General features: G+C 44.1%; 1 protein-coding gene across 2 annotated transcripts in view; it reads left to right on the forward strand.

Moving 5' to 3' along the window:
- The window catches only part of LOC147747399 (serine/threonine-protein kinase TNNI3K), a 2862006-nt gene that overhangs the window by 24382 nt on the left and 2813116 nt on the right, over window positions 1–24508 (forward strand). For both annotated transcript variants that reach the window (XM_086953862.1, XM_086953863.1), the window contains exon 3: window positions 7089–7181. In XM_086953862.1, coding sequence (XP_086809988.1) covers window positions 7089–7181 — 93 coding nt within the window. The remainder of the gene's footprint in view (window positions 1–7088; window positions 7182–24508) is intronic.

Here is a 24508-nt window from a genome sequence, read left to right on the forward strand (position 1 = left end):
TCTGAGCCAACTAGCGCACAGTCAGAGCCACCCAGGCTCCCTAAACAATAACAAAGTGCCCCCTAGATCTGGGAACAACTTGGGACGGTGGAGCCATCTGGCTCGAAAACAAACATGCCCCCAGAGAGCCTCGTGGGCTCTAGACAACGTTGGAGCGGCCCACTGACACACGGGGCCGCTCTGACGTAATGCCTTGCACCGGCACCACAACAATCCATCGGCTCCCTCGTGGAGCAGAAACAGACCTGCCCACAGGAGCCTCTCGGGGCTCTAAAACAATTCTGCCCCTCGTTGGAGTCCCGCCTATTTGGGGACTCAGGAAGACACTGGTAGCGGGAGGGCTCTTAGGAGGAATGCCCCAGTCTTCGTTGGAGCGGCCCTCTGTCAACCGGGGCCGCTCGATGCAAGGTAGGCCCCCTGTGCCTCTCTCCGGCACGCTACCTGCCCGGAGCTCTCCCCCGCCTTTCACACTCACTGGCTCTCCCGGTGCGGCGGATGCTCCTCTCGGCGGCTGGGCTGCGGGGCTCTCCCCGGCTCCCGGGAGCCCTGCAAATGGCCGCCTCACCGGACTTTCTCCTCTTCACGCTGCCGGGCTCCACCGACAAGCCCCCCCCTGGTGACGTCGCGGCTTCCCCACGCGGCCCAATCATCCCACGGCTTTCCAGGACGAGCCTCCCGCAGCCCGCCAATGACAGCGCAGCGCCTCGGGAAAGCTTCTCTCCAGCAGCCAATCAGAGCGCGGCCCCTTCGGTTCTTCGGCCACAGCTCCGTGTCGGGGACGGTGTTTCTCTGGCGCCAAATGAGGGGTGGGCACCCTCTATTTTAAAAATAAAGCATAGAAGCGAGGTGGGCACTCGCTAAGGCACCCATAAACGGGGTGGGCACTCGTGTATAAAAATACCAATGCGGGCACACAAAAGGGCAGGAGCGCTTCCTTCCAAGGGAAAACGACAGCGCTCTGCCCAGGAAGGTAAAATAAAGCGCTCTCAAGCTGCTAGAGGCATAGGCAAGCCCACAGCAACTATCCTTATTACCAGAAGGGTCCCACTAAGTTCTGGATCTCAAAAACAAAGGTCCTGGGGGAAAAGTGAAGCAAAGGGGACCCCAGGCATCCAGGTCCATCAGGTATCCAGGGGCTGGGCAGGGCCCAGGGAGGCAAGCCTTACCCTAGGCCCAAGCAGAAGCACGCCCCTGGCAGGATTCATGTAGCAAGACAAGAGCATTTTGTAAGGGGACACAGCCCTTTTTTATACAGTGAATTCCTTTGTCTAGCAGGGTGCAGGCAATGTGAGAACCAGCTACAACTGTTTATGGGGAACTCCTTTCACTGGCCAGGCTAGGGACATCAGACGCACCACAGGGGGTGGAGTCAGCATTGTAGAGGGAAAGCCCAGCCCTATTCAGGTCCCATGTGTACCACTCCCTCACATCAGCATGCTAATCACTCCATTCACCACCGGGGCAGACCCACCCAGACTCTTGGAGCCAGGCTCACCAGCCAGCTCCAGCCAATCACACGCCAGACACAAATTACACAAACATGCCAACTTCTAGAAGTGCAAAAACCACAGTTGATGGACAGAATGCAGAACAATGTCATACATTCACCCCAGTAAAGAGATCTGGGCCTCAATCCATCGTTTTTTTGCACTCCACACCACCCCAGTTCAGACATGGCCATATGCAAATCAGTCTGACCCTGTGCCTCATTGGAACAGTCCAGCCCGAACTGCCAAGCCATGCCTTCCCTGGACCGGAAACAAGCTTCCGAGGACCGTCTTCTGGCATTCCAGCCCTCTTCAGCCTGGCTTGCTTGAACCCAGTAGTGTGGGGAGCATGGGAGTCATGTCTGAGCATACCCATCCCACTCGGGGTGACAAATGCAAAAACCACAGTTGATGGGCAGAATGCAGAACAATGTCATACATTCACCCCTGTACAGAGATCTGGGTCTAAATCCATCGTTTTTTGCACTCCACACCACCCCAGTTCAGACATGGCCATATGCAAATGAATCTGACCCTGTGCCTCATGGGAACAGTCCAGCCCGAACTGCCAAGCCATGCCTTACCTGGACCGGAAACGAGCTTCCGAGGACCGGTTTCTGGCATTCCAGCCGTCTTCAGCCTGGCTTGCTTGAATCCAGTGGTGTGGAGAGCATGGGACTCACGTCTGAGCATACCCATCCCACTCGGGGTGACAAATGCAAAAACCACAGTTGATGGACAGAATGCAGAACAATGTCATACATTCACCCCAGTACAGAGATCTGGGCTTAAATCCATCGTTTTTTTGCACTCCACACCTCCCCAGTTCAGACATGGCCATATGCAAATCAGTCTGACCCTGTGCCTCATGGGAACAGTCCAGCCCGAACTTGCAAGCCATGCCTTCCCTGGACCGGAAACAAGCTTCCGAGGACCGGTTTCTGGCATTCCAGCCGCCTTCAACCTGGCTTGTCTTAACTGGGGTGGTGTGGAGTGTAAAAAAATGATGGATTTAGGCCCAGATCTCTGTACTGGAGTGAATGTATGACATTGTTCTGCATTCTGTCCATCAAATGTTGTTTTGCATTTTGTCACCCCGAGTAGGATGGGTATACTCAGACGTGAGTCCCATGCTCTCCACATCACTGTAGTCAAGCTATCCTGGCTGAAGAACGCTGATAGCCAGAAACCGGTCCTAGGATGCTTGATTCCGGTCCAGTAAAGACATGGCTTGGCAGTTCGGGCTGGACTGTTCCCATGAGGCACAGGGTCAAGGCTGATTTGCATATGGCCATGTCTGAATTGGGGTGGTGTGGAGTGTAAAAAAACGATGGATTTAGGCCCAGATATCTGTACTGGGGTGAATGTATGACATTATTCTGCATTCTGTCCATCAACTGTTGTTTTGCATTTTGTCACCCGAGTGGGATGGGTATGCTCAGACGTGAGTCCCATGCTCTCCACATCACTGGAGTCAAGCTATCCTGGCTGAAGACGGCTGATAGCCAAAAACCAGTCCTAGGATGCTTGATTCCGGTCCAGGAAAGACATGGCTTGGCAGTTCGGGCTGGACTGTTCCCATGAGGCACAGGGTCTGAACTGGGGTGTTGTGGAGTGTAGAAAAACGATGGATTTAGGCCCAGATCTCTGTACTGGGGTGAATGTATGACATTGTTCTGCATTCTGTCCATCAACTGTTGTTTTGCATTTTGTCACCCCGAGTGGGATGGGCATGCTCAGACGTGAGTCCCATGCTCTCCACATCACTGGAGTCAAGCTATCCTGGCTGAAGATGGCCGATAGCCCGAAACCGGTCCTAGGATGCTTGATTCCGCTCCAGGAGTTTAGGATTCCCCTGACGAAGGACCATGTGTCCGAAATGCATTGGGATACTATCACCAAACGTAGTTTCTGGATGTATACATATGTTGGTGCTTCGTGGAAATTGATGAAATTCATTGTGAATTAAATATGAGACAAGCAACAACAATTTTGGTTCAACTTTATTGACAACTGTTTGGATTACAATTCATAGAAACACCACGTGTTTCCTAGAGGTTGTGCTCAGGGAGTTGACACCTACGCTAGGTGTCACCAACCACCAATTCCGCTCCAGGAAAGACATGGCTTGGCAGTTCGGGCTGGACTGTTCCCATGAGGCACAGGGTCAAGGCAGATTTGCATATGGCCATGTCTGAACTGGGGTGGTGTGGAATGTAAAAAAATGATGGATGTAGGCCCAGATCTCTGTACTGGGGTGAATGTATGACATTGTTCTGCATTCTGTCCTTCAACTGTTGTTTTGCAACTTCTAGAAGTGGCACCTCCACACTAGACACATTCATGCCGCATACATAATTGCGCAGCATTCAATCTCACGAGTTCGCATATACCAAACGCGACCCTGCACTTCACATACATCAGGAACTACCATGGTCACACATATTTCCTATGCATTCCTATGGGAGGGCAGGTCACTCTCACCACCCACACAGAGAGCACACGCACTTTACACAGGACCATAGTGAAAAAGTGCACAGAGACCTAAAATCGCCAACACCATGTTACAGAAACAGGCTAGTCAAAAAGCAAAAAAGTTTCGGGGTGAACCTGCCAAAAAGGGCCAGGTCCAACAGGTAGTATATGTTGTTGTCGGTGCCCCCATGTCCCTTTTTCGTTATTTAAGCCTTTTGTGGAACGAAACCATAATATATCAAGTGAAGGCATGCACTTGTCAGCATGGTGTTACGTGCAGTCTTGCGCTTCCTTCCTACGTCATAGTATCTACTCCAGTTGTGACAACCACAATGGTAAAGCATGGTGTTACGTGCAGTCTTGCGCTTCCTTCCTACGTCATAATATCTACTCCAGTCGTGACAACCACAATGGTAAAGGTGACCACCTACACCTCTTGCTCTTCCCAGGGCAATAGTACAGTAAGTTGTGATGCTTGAACAGCTTGTGCTATTGCAGCCAGCTCCCATTGTTTCTTGTAGATAGTTTTTCAAATGTGCAGCCACGTTTTTATTCCATCACTTCCTAATATCTGTTTTGGTATTTGAAATGGGGGGAAAGAATATACATTGTCGTTTCTTCACTCACACAATCTTACATTGCATTGCGCCTTCTCAGATGTCTGATGTACAAGGCAGACAAATAGTCTGTGCACCTCCTTCAGGAATCTTCATCACTGGGAGTTCCTCTCCACGAAACGCTTCCTAGTCCTGTCTTTTAATAGTTATTCAAATGTCAATGTGTAGTTTCTAAAATTATTTCAATCAGTATATGTCCCTGTGATATTGTTAGACTTGGCACTGTTTGCAGGATTATCCTTAAACATGTTGCCTTCCTCCTGTATTTTTTCTGACCTGTATTTGTTGGCTTTGGGACTCCAGGCACTTTGCCAGTGCTATTCAGTGCTAAAGTGTACTCTTATCTTTTAAACATTGTATGATTGGTCTACACCTATTTGTCATATTTAAATTACCTGTAAGTCCCTTGTACAGTGGTATCCCATATACCAGGGGCACGTAAATTAAATGCTACTAGTGGGCCTGCATCGCAGCTTGGGCCGCCCACAGAAGTAGCCTTTCAAACCTGTCTCAGGCCTCTACAGAACCTGAGTGCACAGTTACTGCCACAGTGACTTGGCATTTAAAGTTACTTGGCATGCCTGAAACTCCCCTTTTACGACACATAGGTCACCCCTAAGCTAGGCCGTAATTAGCCCTATGGTGCTGTGTGGGTAAGAGCTAGGACACGTGCCTTCATTGTGTGGCATGTCCTGGTAGTGACAAACAACCTATTTGGTTTCTCACTACTGTGAGGCCTGCTCCTCTCATAGGTTTGCATTAGGAATTCCCTGATATGTTCTTCAGTGGTAAATTCTGATCTGAAAGGAGTAGCATTGCCGTTTGGTATGTTTGGAATCCTGGTGATAAATCTGCTTATTGGTGACGGTGGCTTTTCATTACTATTTTTGAAATGCCACTTTTAGCAAGTGTAATAGATACAAGGGCTTTGGCCCTAGGCTACTGGACAGAGCCGTAGTAAACTAAGAGAAGAGGTGGGGGGTGGGTTGTCCTAGGTATTACATTCAAATGCTGCTAAACCAATGTAACAGACAAAAGGCCATCAACTCAATTGATATGGACTATAAGCATTTATTTGCTACTTCGTTCTGTGCTCTTTACTCCACATTTAATCATGGGTCAGGTAAGTGCGGATATGTTTTAATCAAGAACAAAGTATACATATTAAGGCAACAACTAAAACAAAAACATACAAACTTTGTGATGAAACAATATGATGTAACAAACAATACATGAAGCATGATACATTTATCTAAACATTATAACACCCGTCTTAATTCACAAACGGAGCAGCTACTAAGACAACCTTTAGCATCTACATTGTGTAACAAATTCAAGGAGCTGCTACCCATGGGGAAAAGAGAAATATTAGGCCCAGTAGTGAGACATTTCAAATAACATTTCTGCTGGGGGAAACTTAATTAAAAGCAAAGGTCCCCACGCTGTGTAATGCTGACGCGTTTCGATTCCCAAGGTGGTTTGTGGGATTCTCTTCAGGGCGTGAACAGATTTATCTAAGGAACAAGAAGGGTGTATGAATTATACATGAGGAGAGACTCTAAACTTCCCAATTACTCAAGTTATGTGGTTATTTCTCAAAAGTACCTGAGTGAATAGAGAAATACATTTGCACGTTGCAGGCGAGAAGAGGCAGGTTAAAATGTGGATGGCACGATCTAAAATGAGAACGGATCCACCATCAGTCATTAACATGGTTTGGCAAATGTCAATATTCTGTAACTAGAAGAACAAGAAAAAGCACTTACTTGCGCTAGACGGGCGGTGCTTTTACAAAGGGTATAAGAATGCCTGATGTCGGTTAAATGGAAACCTAATTGTACTTTGGTTTGTCTATCTATAAACAGAAATGTGTGCTACATCAATAGAGTATCTAAATGCAACACTTAATTTCGCCATGCCAGCAGTGTTTTCTTTAATGATTCCTTTCAGCTCTCAGTTGGTACAACATCTAGCTTGAAGAGCGCCGCACCTCTGCCAATTTCACAAATCTTTAAAGAAAGCAACTATTTTTACCGATTTTGATTTAGCACTCATTTCTGTTTATAGATCGTCAAACCAAAGTACAAATAGGTTTTCATTTAACCCGTTAAGCGCGCCGCAAATTCCGCCCCAGTGCGGACGTTCGATTGCGCTAACGGGATCCGGACGTCCAACGGTCGTGCGCAGCACTAGCGAGGTAGTGAACGCGACGACCGTTGGACGTTCGCAGCACTGAACGGGTTAACCGACAGTCAGGTGTAAAGAATGCTGCACGCTAAAGCGTGCAGCAGTCGCATAAGGCGCAGTGTATCCGGTTGGCGTATATTGTTTGATGTATTTGGTTCTCGATCTGTACGCTTTCAAATTTAGGATGAATGTGAAACTTTATTTTTTTCCAACTATGACTCCCCACATAAAAAGTGAATGTAAATTGTTTAAGTTATATGCTGGTGTTGTAAGTTTTGTAATAAATGTTGTTTATTATTTTCAAATTGTGTTTAATTTTTAGGAAATGGAGGATCAACACTTTATGCACTAACTTGTTTGGAACAATTGTATGGTGGACAGTGGGATCATTTTACTATCCTTTTGATTCATGCCGGTAATTGTATATTTCTGCTGACATATATTTATTTTTTATTCTTCATCTGTCGCAATACTTGGTCCATTACTTGCAGCTAAAATCTAAACGTGGACATGAACATTTAAACTACATCTATATTCAGCTACACATATAGTGAAATATATCAGAGAAAATAAAATGAATTTAGGATTTTGGAATAATTATAGCATTAGTAGACTCATGGTCATGAAATATTGTTGCCTTAAAATGTCCAGAAATCATGTGACAATGTTTCCCCCAAATGATTTGTCAAGAAGCAGGAGAATAACCCGCTTAATATTTGCAGTACGGTAAATGAAGATTATGAACCTCATATCATCTGCCACTTCCCATGTACATATATTAAATACTGATAATAATGGTGCATTTGAATAATGCTCTCTAAAACTGAGAGATTATAGCTCGAAGTGCTACTGATATTGTGTTCTATCATGTTCGAAAACTACATCTACATACAAAAGAAATCTGAAGAAAATATTGAAAATTACTATGTTGCGAAAAAAAATAATTAAACTGATAGATAAATGAAGATGTAATGTCACTGTACTTCAAAGCAAAATCTAAAGAAATATCTGCATCAGTAAAAAAAATGTGATGTGAAAAACATGAGTTTAATATTAATGAGAGAGCATGAGACATTTAGTTGTAATGGTATTTAAACTTACAATTCTTATTCACTAATAATCATAGATTAGTTATGTTTTAAGTGAACATGGAGAAAGGACAGGCTGTGTCTGTTTGTGTTTTCTTTCTACAAAATATTGTATTTATTGCATGTGCGTGCTTCCAACATAGCAGTACGGAGATGGGGGCTGGTTTTCTTCACTCTAATTACTGCGCAATAATTTGACTTTCTTATGCTCTGCATCGTCATAGGTTGTGCTTCCCTTCTAATCTACTGCAGGCATGAAATGTATTGTTCCTTCCTCAATCAAATAACTCTCCTCCATTTTATTTTTCCGTATCTCAGTTCAGTTCAGTTCAGTTCAAAAGGCTTTTATTCGGTTTGTGTTACACAACCATATAAGCAGAACCATAAAACACAAAAAATGACATATTATTACACATTTACAGAATAATCATCATACACACAAATATATTAAGCTCCACTAACTTAGCAATTTATAAGGAATTGCTTCACGAACCGACCCCCAATATGACATTTATACTCGAATGGAGGAACACCATTTTATATAAATAGTTTAAAAAAATAAACAGTTATTACAGCAATCAGGTATGGTCTGGATACAACTTATGTTAATACTATATGTTAAAGTGCGTAGTGCAAAAAAAATATCATGCGCAAGAATCCAAAAGTGCAAAATCGCAATTGTTAAATAATGATCTTTTCCGATAGTTAGGGAACTAAACTAGTTCTCTTTAAAGTGACATATGCATAAGATCAAAAAGTTACAGTTTAATTATTCTGGGAAAAACACAGAAAATATCTGTTATTCACTTACTCTACACTTCCTTACATTACAGTTTCTACGAAATAGTAGACGTTAGCTTTACAGTACATGAGAATGTTCACAGCATTTCATAGTAGAGCCTTCCCCCATTACTGGGAAGGATAAAAGATGGTGGACAATGCTTAACCTTAAACGTACTAATACGAACCAGTGTGAAGGTCTTGACACGTCCGCCAAATATGCCTGGAACCAACTTTTCAGTTCAAGTTGCCTATAAAAAACAAAAGACTTTCGGGTCCTCATTAATTTTATTCACTCCTCCCTCTTATAAAGCAAAAACTAGTCTTTTATTACTTTCTTAGAAAAAGATATTGCATATTCAGACTCTTTAAAAATATTAAAATCAAATAATATACTGCACCAACGAAACTGTTTTAATTTTTTTGAAATTGGACTGTAGAGGAATAACCCCATAATCCAGCTCCATACAGGGCTGAAGAAACGCATCGTGCATTGTATATGGCCACCATGTCCTTTATTCTGCGGTCCCCTAATTTAGTTGCAAAACGAAAAATGCCATTGGTATTCCTGGTCATTATATATCTAATATTCTCTTGCTCACCTACCCATTTGCCATTACCTTCAAAAGTAACACTTAAATAACAAAAGCTTGTATTTTTGAGCCATCCAAAAAAGAACGGCCTTAATGACTTAATTTTCTTCCGGCATGTCATGGTATAAGTCTTTGATTTATTAATTAAAAGTTTCCTACCCCTGATAAAATTAGCGAATTCATCAATGAGCTGTTGAAGGCCTAGTGGGGTACGGGAAATTAAAACAGCGCCATCGGCATATAATAATACCGACACAACCGTATTATCAATTATTGGTGCATCTGCCGAGATATGGTTTAATACAGTAGCTATTTGATTAATGAAGAGGGAAAATAAAAGAGGGGCCAATGCGCACCCTTGCCTAATGCCTCTTTACACAGCAAAAAACGGGGTTCGCTCGCCTGTTGGCCCATATCGTACGCTGCAGGATAACTTCTCATATACCCGTGCTAAAAAGAACACAACCTTTTTTGGGGCCCCAGATTCCAGCAGCACTGTCCAAAGAAGGGAATGATCCACTAGGTCGAATGCGCTGCTCAAGTCGGCAAAGCATAAAAACAAATTACCCTCTTTAGCAACTGTATATTTATTAATAAGTAGGTCCAGATTTACACATTGTTCAATAGTGCCTAGGCCCTTCCTAAATCCGTATTGCGCTGGAGTTAAAACTCTAAGATCTGAGGCCCATGTTTCCAGTCTTTTTAAAAGCACCCTGCTCATCACCTTTATAGATGAGTCCAGCAGAGATATTGGCCGGAAAATGCAAGCTTCAGAACGGGAGCCCTTTTTATGTAAAGGGGCAGATAATGATTGGGCCCATGATGTGGGAAAACTCCCCAAGGCAGCAGTGTTCAAAATCCTTGTAAGAATTGGTGCCAATAAAAATCGATCGGGACGCCATCCGGTCCCGGTGCCTTGCCCTCTTTGCTATTTACCAACCCTTCCTGCACCTCTTCGACACCAATTAACAGTGGTAATCTAGGTCACGTAAAATCATCATTTAAAAAAGGTGTTAAAAGCAACCTATCCGGATTAAAAAAATTAGAAAAGTGTTCGTCCATTCGGTACAGTTCACATAAGACGTCAGCTCGGGGACACAATAATCCTTTAAAAAAGGGCTATTAACAGTTTCCCAAAAGAGTTTGTTGTTATTTGTGTCGGCTGCCATACTTAGCTTATCCCAAGCGTCTGATCTCAACTCTTTTTTATGTGCCAACAAAGCTTGTTTATAAACAATACGAAGCTCATGAACAAGTGATTGGTTACGAGGCTCTGTCCCCAGTGCCAATTTCATTTTATATAATGCCTGGGGACATTTAGAATCAAACCACCTCGTACCTGCCTGTTTCTGCCCTTTGGTGTTTCTTGTTAATACATTCTTAATTACATTATTTATATCAGAAAAGGTAGTCAGTAAAGTCTCAGGAATGACCTCTTCGCTAAGGCAATAATCAATATCTTCCCTACATCTAGTGGCCACTTCTGTTTGAATCTTTGGTGGGTCTACTCCATCCCACTTAATTCTCATCCCGTTAGGCCTTACTCAGAGAATATCCAAAAGTCGGTCCACAGTGTTAGATAATTTATTACCACAGTCTAATAGTACTATAGAAATACTATTATGGTTGCTAACCACCTGTTCTGATATCCATAGGTCTGTATAGAAACTGTTCTTCGAGATTAAAATATGGTCTATATTACTGTTCCCATGCCTCCCAGTAAAAGTCGGACATTTAATATTGCTCTTCTTCATGGAACAGTCTAACAAATCGAGGTCAAGCTTTGCCATAAGTGTATTTAGAGTCATGCCATAACTACAGCGTGGAAAGTGTAGCATATCATCGTCAGTCCCAATGGTAGTAATATGGGCCTTCATAAATCCCCATGAGTTGGTCAGTGTCGCTGGGCAAACTCGAATATTAAAATCACCAGCCCACAAAATAACTACAAGTTGGCTAGAGAGTTTCAATACCCTGTCTATCTTCTTTTCTAATAGGTCTAGTGGTGCTTCCCTATCCTTATTAATATTATGATTATAGTGATTGATTAAAACCAAATCCTTGCCCTTTGGGAACGCTAGTCACAGAATCTGGCTATAGTTGCCAATAGATGAATAACTGGTAATTTTGCACCTGATTAATTTGGTGGATATAAGCAACAATAATCCACCCTTAGCTCTTCCTGTTGAGGAGGGTACAGCATTCAAACAATGTGATGTGTAACCTTCCACTACAACCACCTCTGTACTCCAAGTTTCTTGTAAACAGATAATGTCACTACTTTGAGTGATAAAATCCCACCAAAAGGGCGTATTCAATTTTTTTCTCAAGCCAGCGATATTTCCATTTTTTAGTGTATACCCTTCCTGCGTTATAATTTCTATTCCCTGATTATCATTTAAATTTAAGTTGGTGGGCACACCCGCATTCGCTAAGAACTCGATAGGTTGTATTATAGTTGGGTTGCCGATCTCACTATTACCAGCATTCTTACACCCTATATTAGAGTCTATATTTAGGGATTGAATGGTACTTGTTTCATTACCCTTTATAAGCGGTCCATCTATTACCATCTGTCCTAGCTTGTATATGGAGGATACCCCTTCTTTTAAAAAAAAAAATAATAATAATTGAAATTTGCAGGGTAAATATACAGCAGTCCTCACAGTAGTCAATACATATTTATAAGGTGATAATCACAGTAATATCAACTGCATTACATTTCGAAAGGATATGATATTTTTGTAAACTAACAACAAAAGAGGCAACAGTTGAGAAACACATCCGATCTGTCCTGCACGGATAAGCAATAGCAAGGTTCAACTTTCAATACATAAAGATACATGAGGTCAGTGCAGCATAGGGTGGATATATTACATATATGCAAGCGTAGATACATGCAAAGGTATACATCATATATCAGCAAGGTGCGTCTAGACCGGACTCGACCCCACCTGATCTCAGCTACAGTAGTCAGGGCCATAAACAGTTCTAGAGATGGTCTAACGTGTCTTTCAGAGTTAGGACGTATTTCCACCCATTATCTTGGATCTACTTCTCAGGCTAATCTGGCTCAGAAGCCGGGTACTCTGCTCTATCACGCATCCACTGCAGGAACGGCTCCCAGATATCACGCGGACGGGAAGCAGTCGGCATTAGTTCCCAGTATGTACCAAGTTTTGTATGGCCATATGCTGCATCCGATAACCAGTCTGTAAAGTTAGGCAGGGTTCTGCGTCCCCATCTCATAGCCACTTGACGTTTAGCATATAATAATAATAATAGGGCATGTAATTTGCGACTTTTAGGTTCTGTTCCGGCTACCCACCCTAGGATTCCCAGTAATGGGGAGGGAACATCTGTTCTTCTGAGAATTTGATTGATTGCAGTGAATATGTCAGACCAGTAGTCAGTAAGGGATGGGCAGCTCCAGGCTACATGTAAAAAGGAGGCACCCTCCGCTCCACACTTCCAGCACCTATGATCTTCCCTTATGCCCATGCGGTGGAGAGCGAAAGAAGTGCGGTAGAATCTATGCAGAAATTTGAAGTGTATCAATCGAAGTTTGTAATTGGGGGAGAGTTCCAATAATTGTCTACAGCAGAAGGACCACTGTTCATCAGTTAGCGGTGTTTCTAGTTCTACGTTCCATAATTGCATAGAGTTGGGCACTATAATAGGAGCTTGTTCCTGCATAGTGTTGTATGAGCAAGACACTAATTTTTTCGGTGATGCCGCGCTAGAACGTTTTAGAGTGCGTTCAGTTGCGGAGGTTCATCTGGAAACATGTCTCTGAATGCTCTACAGGATGATTTTAATTTATGGTATGTGAACATGTCATTGAAAGATGCCCATCTTCCACGAGCTGTGGATCTCCGAACCTACCATCTGGATACAAATCAGCAAAGGTACGTAGTGTTGCTCCAGCCAGTGATATTTCACCTCTGCTTTCCTCCAAACAAGGGAGCATAGGGTTTTGTTTTAGAGGAATCGCTGGTGCATATAAAAGGGGAAGATTAGCTCTTTTTTGTAATTCCCGTCATGCCCAGAGTAGCATATTAGCTGAATTAATATCTAGATTCGGCCTCGGAGCCCTCTGATATAGGGCAACCCCAAAGGGTAGCGGGGCCACCGAGTCTAGCTCCACCGCCACATGTGGCTGATAAGGTGTGGGGTAGGCCCAAAAATGCACAAATTGGGCCTGCGCGCATAACGCATATAGGTGCATGTCAGGAGCTCCCAGTCCTCCCTGTCTCAGCTGTAGTGTCAATAATGCCCAAGAGAGTCTTGCCTGACCCCCTGCCCAGACCAGTGACAGTAGATGAGCGTACACAAGTGAAGAAGTGCTTCGTTAGTGGGATCAGGATATTTACAAATAGGTACAGGAACTTTGGTAGTACTATCATTTTTACAAGTGCAATCCTACCAGCTATGGACAGAGAGGATACCCCTCCTGGGTTTTTATGTCAGTCATTATCCTCCATCCTAGTCAGGCATTGGAATCTATTGTATAATGGAATAGAGAATCGCATTGGGCGAGCTACTGGAAGAATAGGCAACCGCTTAATATTGGGATGGAAGGTCATATGATCTAGGGCTAAGTTATTTGTTAATAGATGTTTGTAGAAATACCCCAATGGCAATAATGTTGTATTAAAATCCCAACATGAAGCTGGGCGAGCGCTAAGTAAAGTTTTGTGTGCCCAGTATGGTGACCTAAAATTGATTATCACACAGTCCCCATCAAATATTTTTGGTGCAGGGCCTATCCATCGCAACCTTTGGGTAAGTATTATTTGTTCTGCACCTGCTATTGGGTAACCACAATTTTTTGTTAACCAGTAAAGGGTTTTATTTTTGAGGGTTTCGTGTGTTTCCAATTGTCCTTCCCGCAGTTTGGGTACATTACATAGGACTGTGACATATGCACCACATTCTGGTGGTAAATTTATTACTGGTGGTATGTCATTGTCCTTGGTGTCATTACCCTTGATATTTTCTTGGGGACATGAGCCCTTCATCTGTTCAGTTGTAAGTTCAGTTATAATCCCCCCTGGTTTCCCATTTCCTGCCGGTAAAATGACCCTTTTCTCCTTTAGTAATTCCTTATGTTTTCCCTGTATTACACCTTCGCTATGGCTACAAGTCCTATCCGTAATATTGGGTTGTTTATGTGTGGCTATTTGGTCTACTTGTTTATTTCCAACAACAGAACCCCCGAATATGTTGGTTCTAACTTATCCTTTGTCTTCACAGCCTCCTTGGGTTTTTGTTGGGCAGATTTGGACACAACCCCTTTTGAAGTAGATGTACGTGGGGACGTACTAATCTTAGGACAGGATGTCTCAGTCAAATGGGTAATTTTCATTATCTGTTTTTCTATGGAGCCTACCCTAGTTTCAATGTTAGAAATCTTCAGACAGATGGGCCCTAATAAAGTAGAAAACAAAGTCTCCATTCTTCCCCAAAAACCTGCTTCCCCACCTCAATCTTTCCCGCACTGGGCTGAGCGTCAACAACGTTAGACCCTCGCCCTTATCCTCTTTTTGTCCTAATGAATTAGGTGCCTCTTTCCGATGTATATGGCCACCTATCCCCCTATATTTATTTGCAGGCTTCTCTTTCGTAATATAGTTCTGTTTTCTTTGAGCTTTTTACCCTCTAGTTCTTGCTAGGGGACTTTCAGTAATTGCCCTGTCTGTTGATACAAGATCAATAGTTAAAGGGGCGTCAAGTCCCTCTAGTTCTACAGAGTCATTAATTAGAAGGGGAGGCTCTTCACTTATATGTGGCAACTGCATAGTAGGAGTTAGTGAAAGCCTGCTAGCAACAGGAGATAGTTCAGAGGGCGCAATTTGCTGTATTTCGATAAGCTCATGGTTCTCGGCCCCAGGAAGCCCTGCATATGAAGCCATGAGCATTGAGTCGAAAGAATTAGCCAAAGCTGTAGATGTATTTACAGGTTGTAAGGGTGGGGGCATACTTAAGGGGAGCGAGAGACGTCTCTCTGTGTTCTCTATTGCTGTAGCGACTACCCCTATAGTCTTCTGTAACATCTTGTCTATGGCAGTCAAGCTTGGAAGAGGGGTAGTTGTAACTAATTTCTGTCTTGTGTTCGGACGGGGCTGTGCAGGGATGTTTTTACCCATATTTCTAGCTACCAATATAAACACAAAAAAATAAAAGATAAAATACAAGTGATACCAAATGCAATTAATCGCTATGAACCAGAAAGCAAATATCCAAACAGAGAAAGCACTTTTAGTTCGATTTCCAAGGCCAAAAGGATTACCTCAGTTTTGTATCTCCTGGCAGTCGATAAACTACTTAACGTCCTGCCAAGGAGGGTGGCCCAGCCCAGCCTTGGACAGCCCCGGACGGCCACAGACGGCCCGTCCTTTGCCCAGCGCAGCCCGCGCACGATCCCGCGACGGGGGGGCTGAACGATATTTAAAGTGCCTCCGGGCACGGGAATGACGGAGGCGACTTCGGCCGCTAAGGAGTCTGGGGGATGAAGTCCTCCACTTAGCAGCCGCAGGGGTAGTCAAATTCGGTGGCGGGAGGACAGACAAGACGACCAGCGTCTGTGACAGGTAGCCAAAAGGAAAGAAACAAATGCCCCCAAAAGTTTTTCAGCAACACCCGCTCCACCGGGGCTGAACGATATTTAAAGCGCCTCAGGGCGCGGGAATGACGCTGGCGGCTTCGGCCGCTAAGGAGCCTGGGGGATGTAGTTCTCCACTCGGCGGCCGCAAGGGTAGTCAAATGCGGCGGCGGGAGGACAGGCAAGACGACCAGCGTCTGTGACAGGTAGCCAACAGGAAAGAAACAAATGCCCCCAAAAGTTTTTCAGCAACACCCGCTCCACCAGGGCTGAACGATATTTAAAGCGCCTCCGGGCGCGGGAATGACGGTTGCGGCTTCGGCCGCTAAGGAGCCTGGGGGATGAAGTCCTCCACTCGGCGGCCGCAGGGGTAGTCAAATGCGGCGGCGGGAGGACAGGCAAGATGACCAGCGTCTGTGACAGGTAGCCAACAAGAAAGAAACAAATGCCCCCAAAAGTTTTTCAGCAACCCGTATCTCAGTTATTTTAGTAGCTCAAGCCATGCTGTGTCCAGTGTCTCTCCACAACGGAGAATCCGCATGATGTCTTGTAATTGTGACCTGCTTTTACATATGCTCAGGGAGTTTTGTCGTGCTCCCTAATTTCGTTGTTTCACCATGATGGGCTCACAACCTTGTGTCAGAGGGCATCTTATAATAGCATTACAGAATATCTCACTGGAGGATTTTGCTGGAGTTGATAGAGCTTGGGCCCACTACAACATGCCTGGTAAACCAGATGTTTTTTTTTTTTAGCTGCTTGAGAGATAAGAGGGAGTCAAAACTTCAATTTAATCTCATTACATTATAACCAATTTGGTTACACAATAACTACCCCCCAACTAGGATTTGGATAACAAAAGTTCAGTTGTTAATTCAGCGACAGATTGATATCCATCAACATTAACATTATATATATAGAATACAGGACAAACAAAATGAGCCCAAATCTCCTAAAGAGATTTATCCTATATAACAAAAGCATACAACTAGTTCAGTGATGATAATGCAAGTAATCAAGATCCTCACTACGTTACAGCAAAATACATTAGTTGCAGTCAAGGTAAGTCACGTGTTCATCCCCAGTATATTTCCACGATTCCAACACAAATTTGTTACTGGCACCACCTTTCCCACATCAATAAGTTGCTACTTATTTCGTCTTTGGCTATTCTTCTTCTCCTTCATGACAACTCACCTCCTTACTCGTTACCGCAATTCTCCTTGCCAAGATCCATCTACTCATACCTTGCTATCTAATTAAAAGAAAACCCATTTATGTCTAGCTAATAAGGCTTTGTCCACGACTGCAGTAGAAACAAAAATACAAGCAAATACATTCTACATTGAATGTTAAATATGAATTACATGTTCAACTTTAAATAGGAACTCATACTGAAACAGTTCTTGAGGACCAAAATGACGTTAACTTATTAGTGTGCAGGGTTATATATACATGTGCATTTCTGCACGCATAGCAAATCCAGTTTCTTAATGTATGAATTAATTGCAAAAAGGTTACAACCATGTAATTTTGAAGTACACCAACATGAATATTATTTCTTGTTACACGTATAAATGCTTCAACATTACTCTTCACATACACATTATTTCATTAGCTTCACAATGAGACCCATCTAAACTTTAATATCTTCCAGAATATTAATATGTAAATGTTGCAAAGACCTTTATTAGTCACATTTCTATGTACATAATTTGGTTACACAATAACTACCCCCAACTCGGATTTGGATAACAAAAGTTCAGTTGTTAATTCAGCGACAGATTGATATCCATCAACAGGCCCATAGGAATGAATGGGAAATTGCATGCGCAATTTGCGAGTACCCAATAGGTACATGCAAATTGCACATGCAATTTGAAGTGTGCCAAAAGGACACTCTTTTGCACCCATGTTGCGCACACATGTTGCGTGTGTAACCTGAAACTTTGAAAACTGCACTTGAGTGCATTTTTCAAAGTTTTCGCTAAATGCCATCAGGTTTAAATTATCTGTATTTATCAGACCTTATAGCAGAATCACTATTTTAAATGCAGTCTTGCGATTTTTGCGTTTGGGATGATGCATCCTAAATGCAAAAATACCAGTCTCAAATAGGCAGATTCTGAGAATCTGCCCATTTGCGACCAGTTTTTGCCTTTATTCATGTGCCCCTTAATCTTATCTTTTGATCTTATAAGATGGACCAATTCAAACCTTTGTCGTGGCAATTGATTTTCGTCTGAATTCCTCCAAACGTTCCATCTAACTATATTAATCACTCTGCTACTTTTCCAGCTCTATATCTTCTCTTTTGCAGTATATGCATTTCTTAGCCTTAAATCCCCTGTACACTTTCACTGTCAACATCACAACCACTGCACAAAGAGCAATGATCAACAGAGGCCTCATGGTGGAACCAAATATACTGCAGATAAAGTTCGCCAACCTTCTACTGATAGTACTAAATAAGATTTCAACTGAATACCAAACACCTGTGGGGGCCAGTCAATACAATAACTTTTATATGTCAATAATATTCTTTATATATTTCTGTAAATCCTTTCTTTTATCGGGAATATAAGTACAAAATTGTTGAACTGACAACATCCGGCAGACTCTGCCGTCTTTTACTAGCAGAATATCTTCTAGAGCAAGTAGGTTCTACAAAACCATAGTCTAATAGCAACTATTTTAGTTTTTACAAACAACAAAAAGCCAGGGGCGCACTAGTGGATAACCTATCAACTACAGTAGATAACTTCCTGATCTTAATATCACACCACATTGGGTATTATATCGCCAGAAATGTCTCCCACAATTTCTCCAGCACTAGCTCCTTGTTTTGACCTAGCTTTGTCCTCCCAAACTGGATCATCAAACTTTTTTAGATGGTAGATCTTTGGAAACACAGCCCTGTAGAGAGCTCAATGGAAGTCATCATTTGGAAAGCTTCTTTGTGAGTGAGGCAAGATGGCGTCAGTGTGATCGGAGTTTGAAGCGGCACTCTGCTGGTCTCAACCTCTACTGATCTGTCCTATGATAGACCCTATGCTTTTTCGCTGTGATGGACGGAAGCATGGATTTTGCGTAGTGTGTTTAATGGACCTACGAGCTTTGTGAGGCTTTATGAGCATTTAAGCATTACAGCCGGACAGATATACATACAAGTGCGGTGCGGAGCTGTGCTGAGATGCGGAGCGCCGACGGAGATGAGAGTTAAGGCCGGAGTACTGACACCGATATTGACCTGCGGTGGTGTTCGGATGTTCTAGGAGAAAGACTGTATTCTACATACTGGTGCAACGTAACTGACTTTGGCGAAGTGGTGGAGGCAGTGAAACGAGCCCGACACTGCAGGAATAGCTGCTGTGCCCCACCCCCCCGCTAGGAAAAGACACACTCGTGTTGAGTCTGAGTCTGTAAGCAGCCTAAATGTGGTGGGGCTGACCTGTTTGTGCTTCTTCTTCATGTTGGCCGGGCGTATCCTTCCAGTCTGCATCGCTTGGCATCGCTTGGCAGCGTCCTTACACCGCCGACGGCCGGCAGTGCTTTCTTTGAGGAAGTTTCCCGGTCTTGGTGCGGCGATCAGTTTGGCTCGGTAATCTCTCTCCCCCAGTAGCCTGCGTTCCTCGTTCTCCAGGGAAACGCCAGAAGGCCAGCCGATTGATGCAGCTTGATGCTGCTTGTTGCCCGCAGCTTCTTCTGCTTCCCGGGACACACGCTGCTCATCGTGAAGGCGGGGAAGGTGTTCGGTGAAGGACTACGGAGGCAGCAGAAGGAGTCCAGAAGACCCAGAAGATCGAGGAGAGGTGAGCCACAGCTACAGCATAAGGTAGCATTGATGGCAGGCAAAACAAACACTAGCATAAGCATAAGCATGGAGAGGGAGGATGGTACGGAGCTTGTGGATAGCCAAGCCGCGGACCCAAACATTTCAGTAATTTCAGGGGATCTAAGCACTATAGGCACCATAGGTGGGTACTCCACTCAGAACTCCCAGGGCACGGCAAATGGTTCAGAAAGGAGAGGTTCAAGGATTAAGGTTGAGAAGGAGAAGGAAAAGGAGAAGTGTAACATCAAACACACAGAAAAGGAAAAGGATATAGATGGTGATGGCAATAGAGATATGAATGACTATTTACATAATCTACAAAATAATGGGCATACCACAGATAAAACAGATACGACAGATCTGCTGGCAAGAAAGGCAAGGAGACTTCAAACTATAAAAAACTTAAAAACTGCTGCAAAAACCAGTGGGCAAACTGATGCACAGCTTCGGATCTTGAGCATATTTAACTCTATATCCAAAGAATCGCATGACCCAGTGGGGGGTGGAGGACCCGTGGGTCTTGATAAAAAAATCAACTGGTAAAACTAAAATCCCAAGTGCTCAAGGTATTAACTTTTCCACGAAAACTGTGCGGCAATCTGATGAAAAAGATAAAGACACGCCAGTGATCTAAATGAACCAAATGACCTTGTTAAACTAAAATCCGCTCCAGCACCAGCACCTGCACAACTATCTGCACCAGTAAGAGTGAATGAGATAACCGGCCATAAAGTGACTACAAAGATAGATCTTAGTCTAGACCCCGGTTTAAATCTACACTTCATAAAACCCGCTCAAAATCTGGATCACGCCACAGGCAGCAACCAACAGATACAACATATACCTGCGCTAACTTTAGAGAGTGATACATCAGGTGAAATCACTGGGAAAGATGCCAATTCAGAGCAAACTCCATTTACGAACAGCCGCTCTCATTACTTTGTTCATGCTCAGGCTCGCTCTGCAGAGTCTGATTCTGGCTCTGAAATCTACGAAACCGACGCTTCCACCTCAAGTGAGTTACAGAGGCCGGAACAGACGAGTGCTGGATTACCTGAACCATCAGCTCTCGAACTATCTGAGCCAGAGATAAATAAATCGAATTCAGCTTCAAAGGATAGTGCTTCGAGAAAGAAACAAGAAAGGAGAAAAAAAGACAAAAACGACAAAACAAACTAATGTATGATGACACAACGGATCAAGGGAGAAACACTGATCAAACTGGTCATCGACCGAAGAATCTTTCATTACAAGACACTTTCAAACCAGACTCAGAACTATGTCTATCTGGAGAATCAAAAACATTTAAGACTCCGCAATCAGAACCATCTCTGTGCGACGTGCTAAAATCAATCAAGAGCTTTCAAGAAGATGTCAAACATGATAACAAGAAAAACCACAGCGCCATCCAGAAACTCCAAGGGGCAGTACAAAAAGTAGGGCTCACGTGTCTGGAGATCTCGACAGAATGGCTTCAGTGGAAATACGCACTGAAAATCTCGAGAAAGATGTTTCTGTTTTGCAAGCACTTGGGAAAGAGCAGGCGGGTCTAGTCAACGATCAAATGTTGAAGGTCGAAGACAAGGAAAATAGAGCAAGACGGAATAACTTACACTTTCTTGGGAATTCCGGAAAATGCAGAAGGGAATGACCGAAGGAGGTACATAATTTCATCGTCGAAAGAAGCATTCCCAGAGCTACACACTTGGGATTTTGCCAAAGACATACAACGGGCACATCACTTTCGCCTGACCCTCTCCAAAAGACCATAGACAACGGCACAGTATCCACGAGCAGTCCTGGTATACTTTGGTAACTTTCTCCTACGTGAAGCTATTTTAGACCTAGCTCGGCTGACAAAAAAAGAGAGTATAAAGGTTTCTCATTCTTCTGCAGACCAGATTATGCTCATGCTACAGTGGAAAGAAGGTGGAGGATGAGACAGTTGTTTACTCCCTTTGAACAAATTTTTGAACAAATTGGTGCCACTGTCTACTTGCAGAACCGGCAAGATTAAAGATCATCTTCAAAGACACTACAAGAAGCTTTGTTAGCGAAATACAGGCAGAAGCGTACCTAAAAGAAATCACAAACTCAGACAGAAGCAAGACTAAAAAATAGTCTACCTAAAGTAACAACAATAATAAGTCAAATGTTTCAGCTGGATTACATGTAACTAGTTATCTCATACATGAGCAGGAGGGAAGTGAAGTAGGTGGGGTTTAATAATAATTGCAATCTCCTCATTGTTACTTACTTGTATGTATACTTGTTAATCAAACTTTGAATACCTAACATATTAAGATTAAATATAGCCTCACTCACACAGGCAGACACGGGGGTTGGAGCTAGCAGCCGCTTGGAGCTACTGATTAAACGGGCACCCACAACCTGGTTCATCCTGAACCAGGAAGCCTCATTAAGGGGTAGAGGGGGGTGGGAGGGTCAACGGGGAGGGGTGAGTGGGTATTTTAAAGGGGCACTAGGGGTAGGTGAGAGGGGGAGGTTACAGGCACGTAATCTGGTCAGAAGGTGTGGAATCCGCAAGGTACTATGGGACTGAGCAAAGCTCCAAAAGTAGACTTGAAAAGGGAAAATCTTTTTTTTGCATAAATGAGCCAACTTAAGATTCTAACAATTAATATCTGTGGCCTAAATGACCCAAAAAGAGGCAAAGAACAGCAATAGGTCTTAACTCAATTGGCGCAGAAATCGTTTGTGTCCAGGAAACCCATGTGGAAGGGTCCCAAATATCAAATCTAAAAAATCTTGGATACCGGGTGATTACGGCAACAACTTAGGCAAATAAAACACGGGGAGTAGCAATCTTGGCACACGGTGGAGGTCTCCAATTTGCTAAATCAGCTGCAGATAAGTATGGAAGATGGGCTATCACTGAGTGTCAATATGGTGTGGGGAAAAAAATTAACTATATGTTCGGTATATGGGTGTGTTGATGATGATCCAGATCCCTTTGAATTTATATGTAATGAATTGGTTCATTGGTCACGACCCATGTTTGTGGTGATTTCATCTTAAATCTTCCATCAGACTGGTCGCACGGACATATCAAGTTTACACATCAAAGCAGGAAACCGAAAATTTTTAGAGCCCTTGAGGAGCTTTGTTGTACACACAGGATATCAGACTGCTAGCAAATGCACTGTCCAAAAAATCCAGGCAATACTTTCTTTTCCCACCCACATCATAAATTCGCAAGGTTGGATTATATATTTGCATCACATTGTATTGCTGCAAACTGCTCCATAGATCGATTACCGAAGGAATTGTCTGATCATAATCCTCTATTTATAACTCTTGATACAGGAAAGATGCAATCAAATCACAAGAGGTGGCCTTTTGAAAGGGCTTTATTGCTTGTATTGTATTTTAAGGGGTGCTTATAGAGCGCACTGACACCATGGGTTTCCTGGCGCTGGTTGGAAGCAGAGGGGGCAGAGGGACTAACCAGATTGGGGGAAGAGCCAGGTTTTTAAGGATTTACGAAAGAGAGTCAAAGAATTAGAGGTTTTAAGAGGAAAAGGAAAAGAGTTCCAAAGCTTGGGGGCCAGGTATGCAAATCTCCGGCCTCCAGATCTGCAGAGCTTGTAAGAGGGGACGGTCAAAAAGTGAAGATGAGAGGATCTCAGGTTCCGGGATGGGCAGTAGGGTCTAATGAGAGATTTCAAAAAGGCGGGACAGGGCCCAGCTAACGACTTGAAGATGAGGCAGCCGATCTTAAAGGCCGCCCTTGAGGTGACAGGGAGCCAGTGCAGTTTGGCAAGGAGGGGCCTGGCGGATTGCCACTTCGAGATCCCCAGGGCCAGTCTCGCCGCTTGATTTTGAACAGCTTGCAGTCTAGCCAAAGATGTTTTAGGCAGACCGTGATAGATCGCGTTCGAAAAATCTAAGCGGGAGAGGACGAGGGCCATGATGACTTGCAGGAGGGCATCAGGTGTATGGAGGTATGCCACTTTCCTGATCCTGCGCAGCTGGTAGATGCAGGAAGAGACCACCGTCCCCACCTGCGGCCCAAGGGATAGACCGGAGTCAATTGTGACCCCCAGACTCTTCACCGAGGCCACGGGGGTGGGAGAGGGGCCAAGTTCCGCCGGCCAGAAGTGTGGCCCCCAGAAGGTGGCGCTCCTACCGGGAAGGAGGAGCTCCGTCTTACCGGGGTTCAATTTTAGCTGGTTTTGGCCCATCCACTGGAGAATGTGTGACATGACTTCCTGAAAGTTAGGAATAGCAGAAGGGGAGTTGAGAGAGAAGATGAGTTGCAGGTCGTTCGCGTAGTTGAAAACGGTGACGTCCCACTGCCTCAGAGAAAAAAGAAGGGGTCGAAGATAAAGATTGAAAAGAAGAGGGGATAAGGAGGAACCCTGGGGGACCCCGCAGGGCGAATGCTCCCTAGGAGCCCTGAAAGTGCCCAGGCTGAGGGTCTGAGACCTGCCGGTCAGGAAGGATTTGACCCAGGCCAACGCCAGGCCTTGGATGCCAGCCTGCTCGACACGGTGGAGGAGGATGTTATGATCCACCGTGTCGAAGGCGGCTGACAGATCTAATAATACCAAGGCCTGGGGGGTACCCTTGTCAACGCCGTCTCTCAGGGCGTCCAGCACAGCCAAGATCACTGTCTCCGTAGAGTGGCCGGGTCTAAAGCCGGCCTGGTTAGCCTCGAGAAAGTTGGAGCTCTCGATAAACTGTGAGAGACAGGTGGTGACGTGGGCTTCCAGGATTTTAGAAAAGAAAGGCAGGAGGGAGATGGGGCGGTAGTTCGCCGGGACGGCGGGATCAGCCCCTGGCTTCTTCAAAAGGGGCACCAGCACGGCCTCCTTGAAG

The sequence above is a fragment of the Lissotriton vulgaris genome, chromosome 1_1 (genome assembly GCF_964263255.1).
Source record: "Lissotriton vulgaris chromosome 1_1, aLisVul1.2, whole genome shotgun sequence".
NCBI lineage: Eukaryota > Metazoa > Chordata > Amphibia > Caudata > Salamandridae > Lissotriton > Lissotriton vulgaris.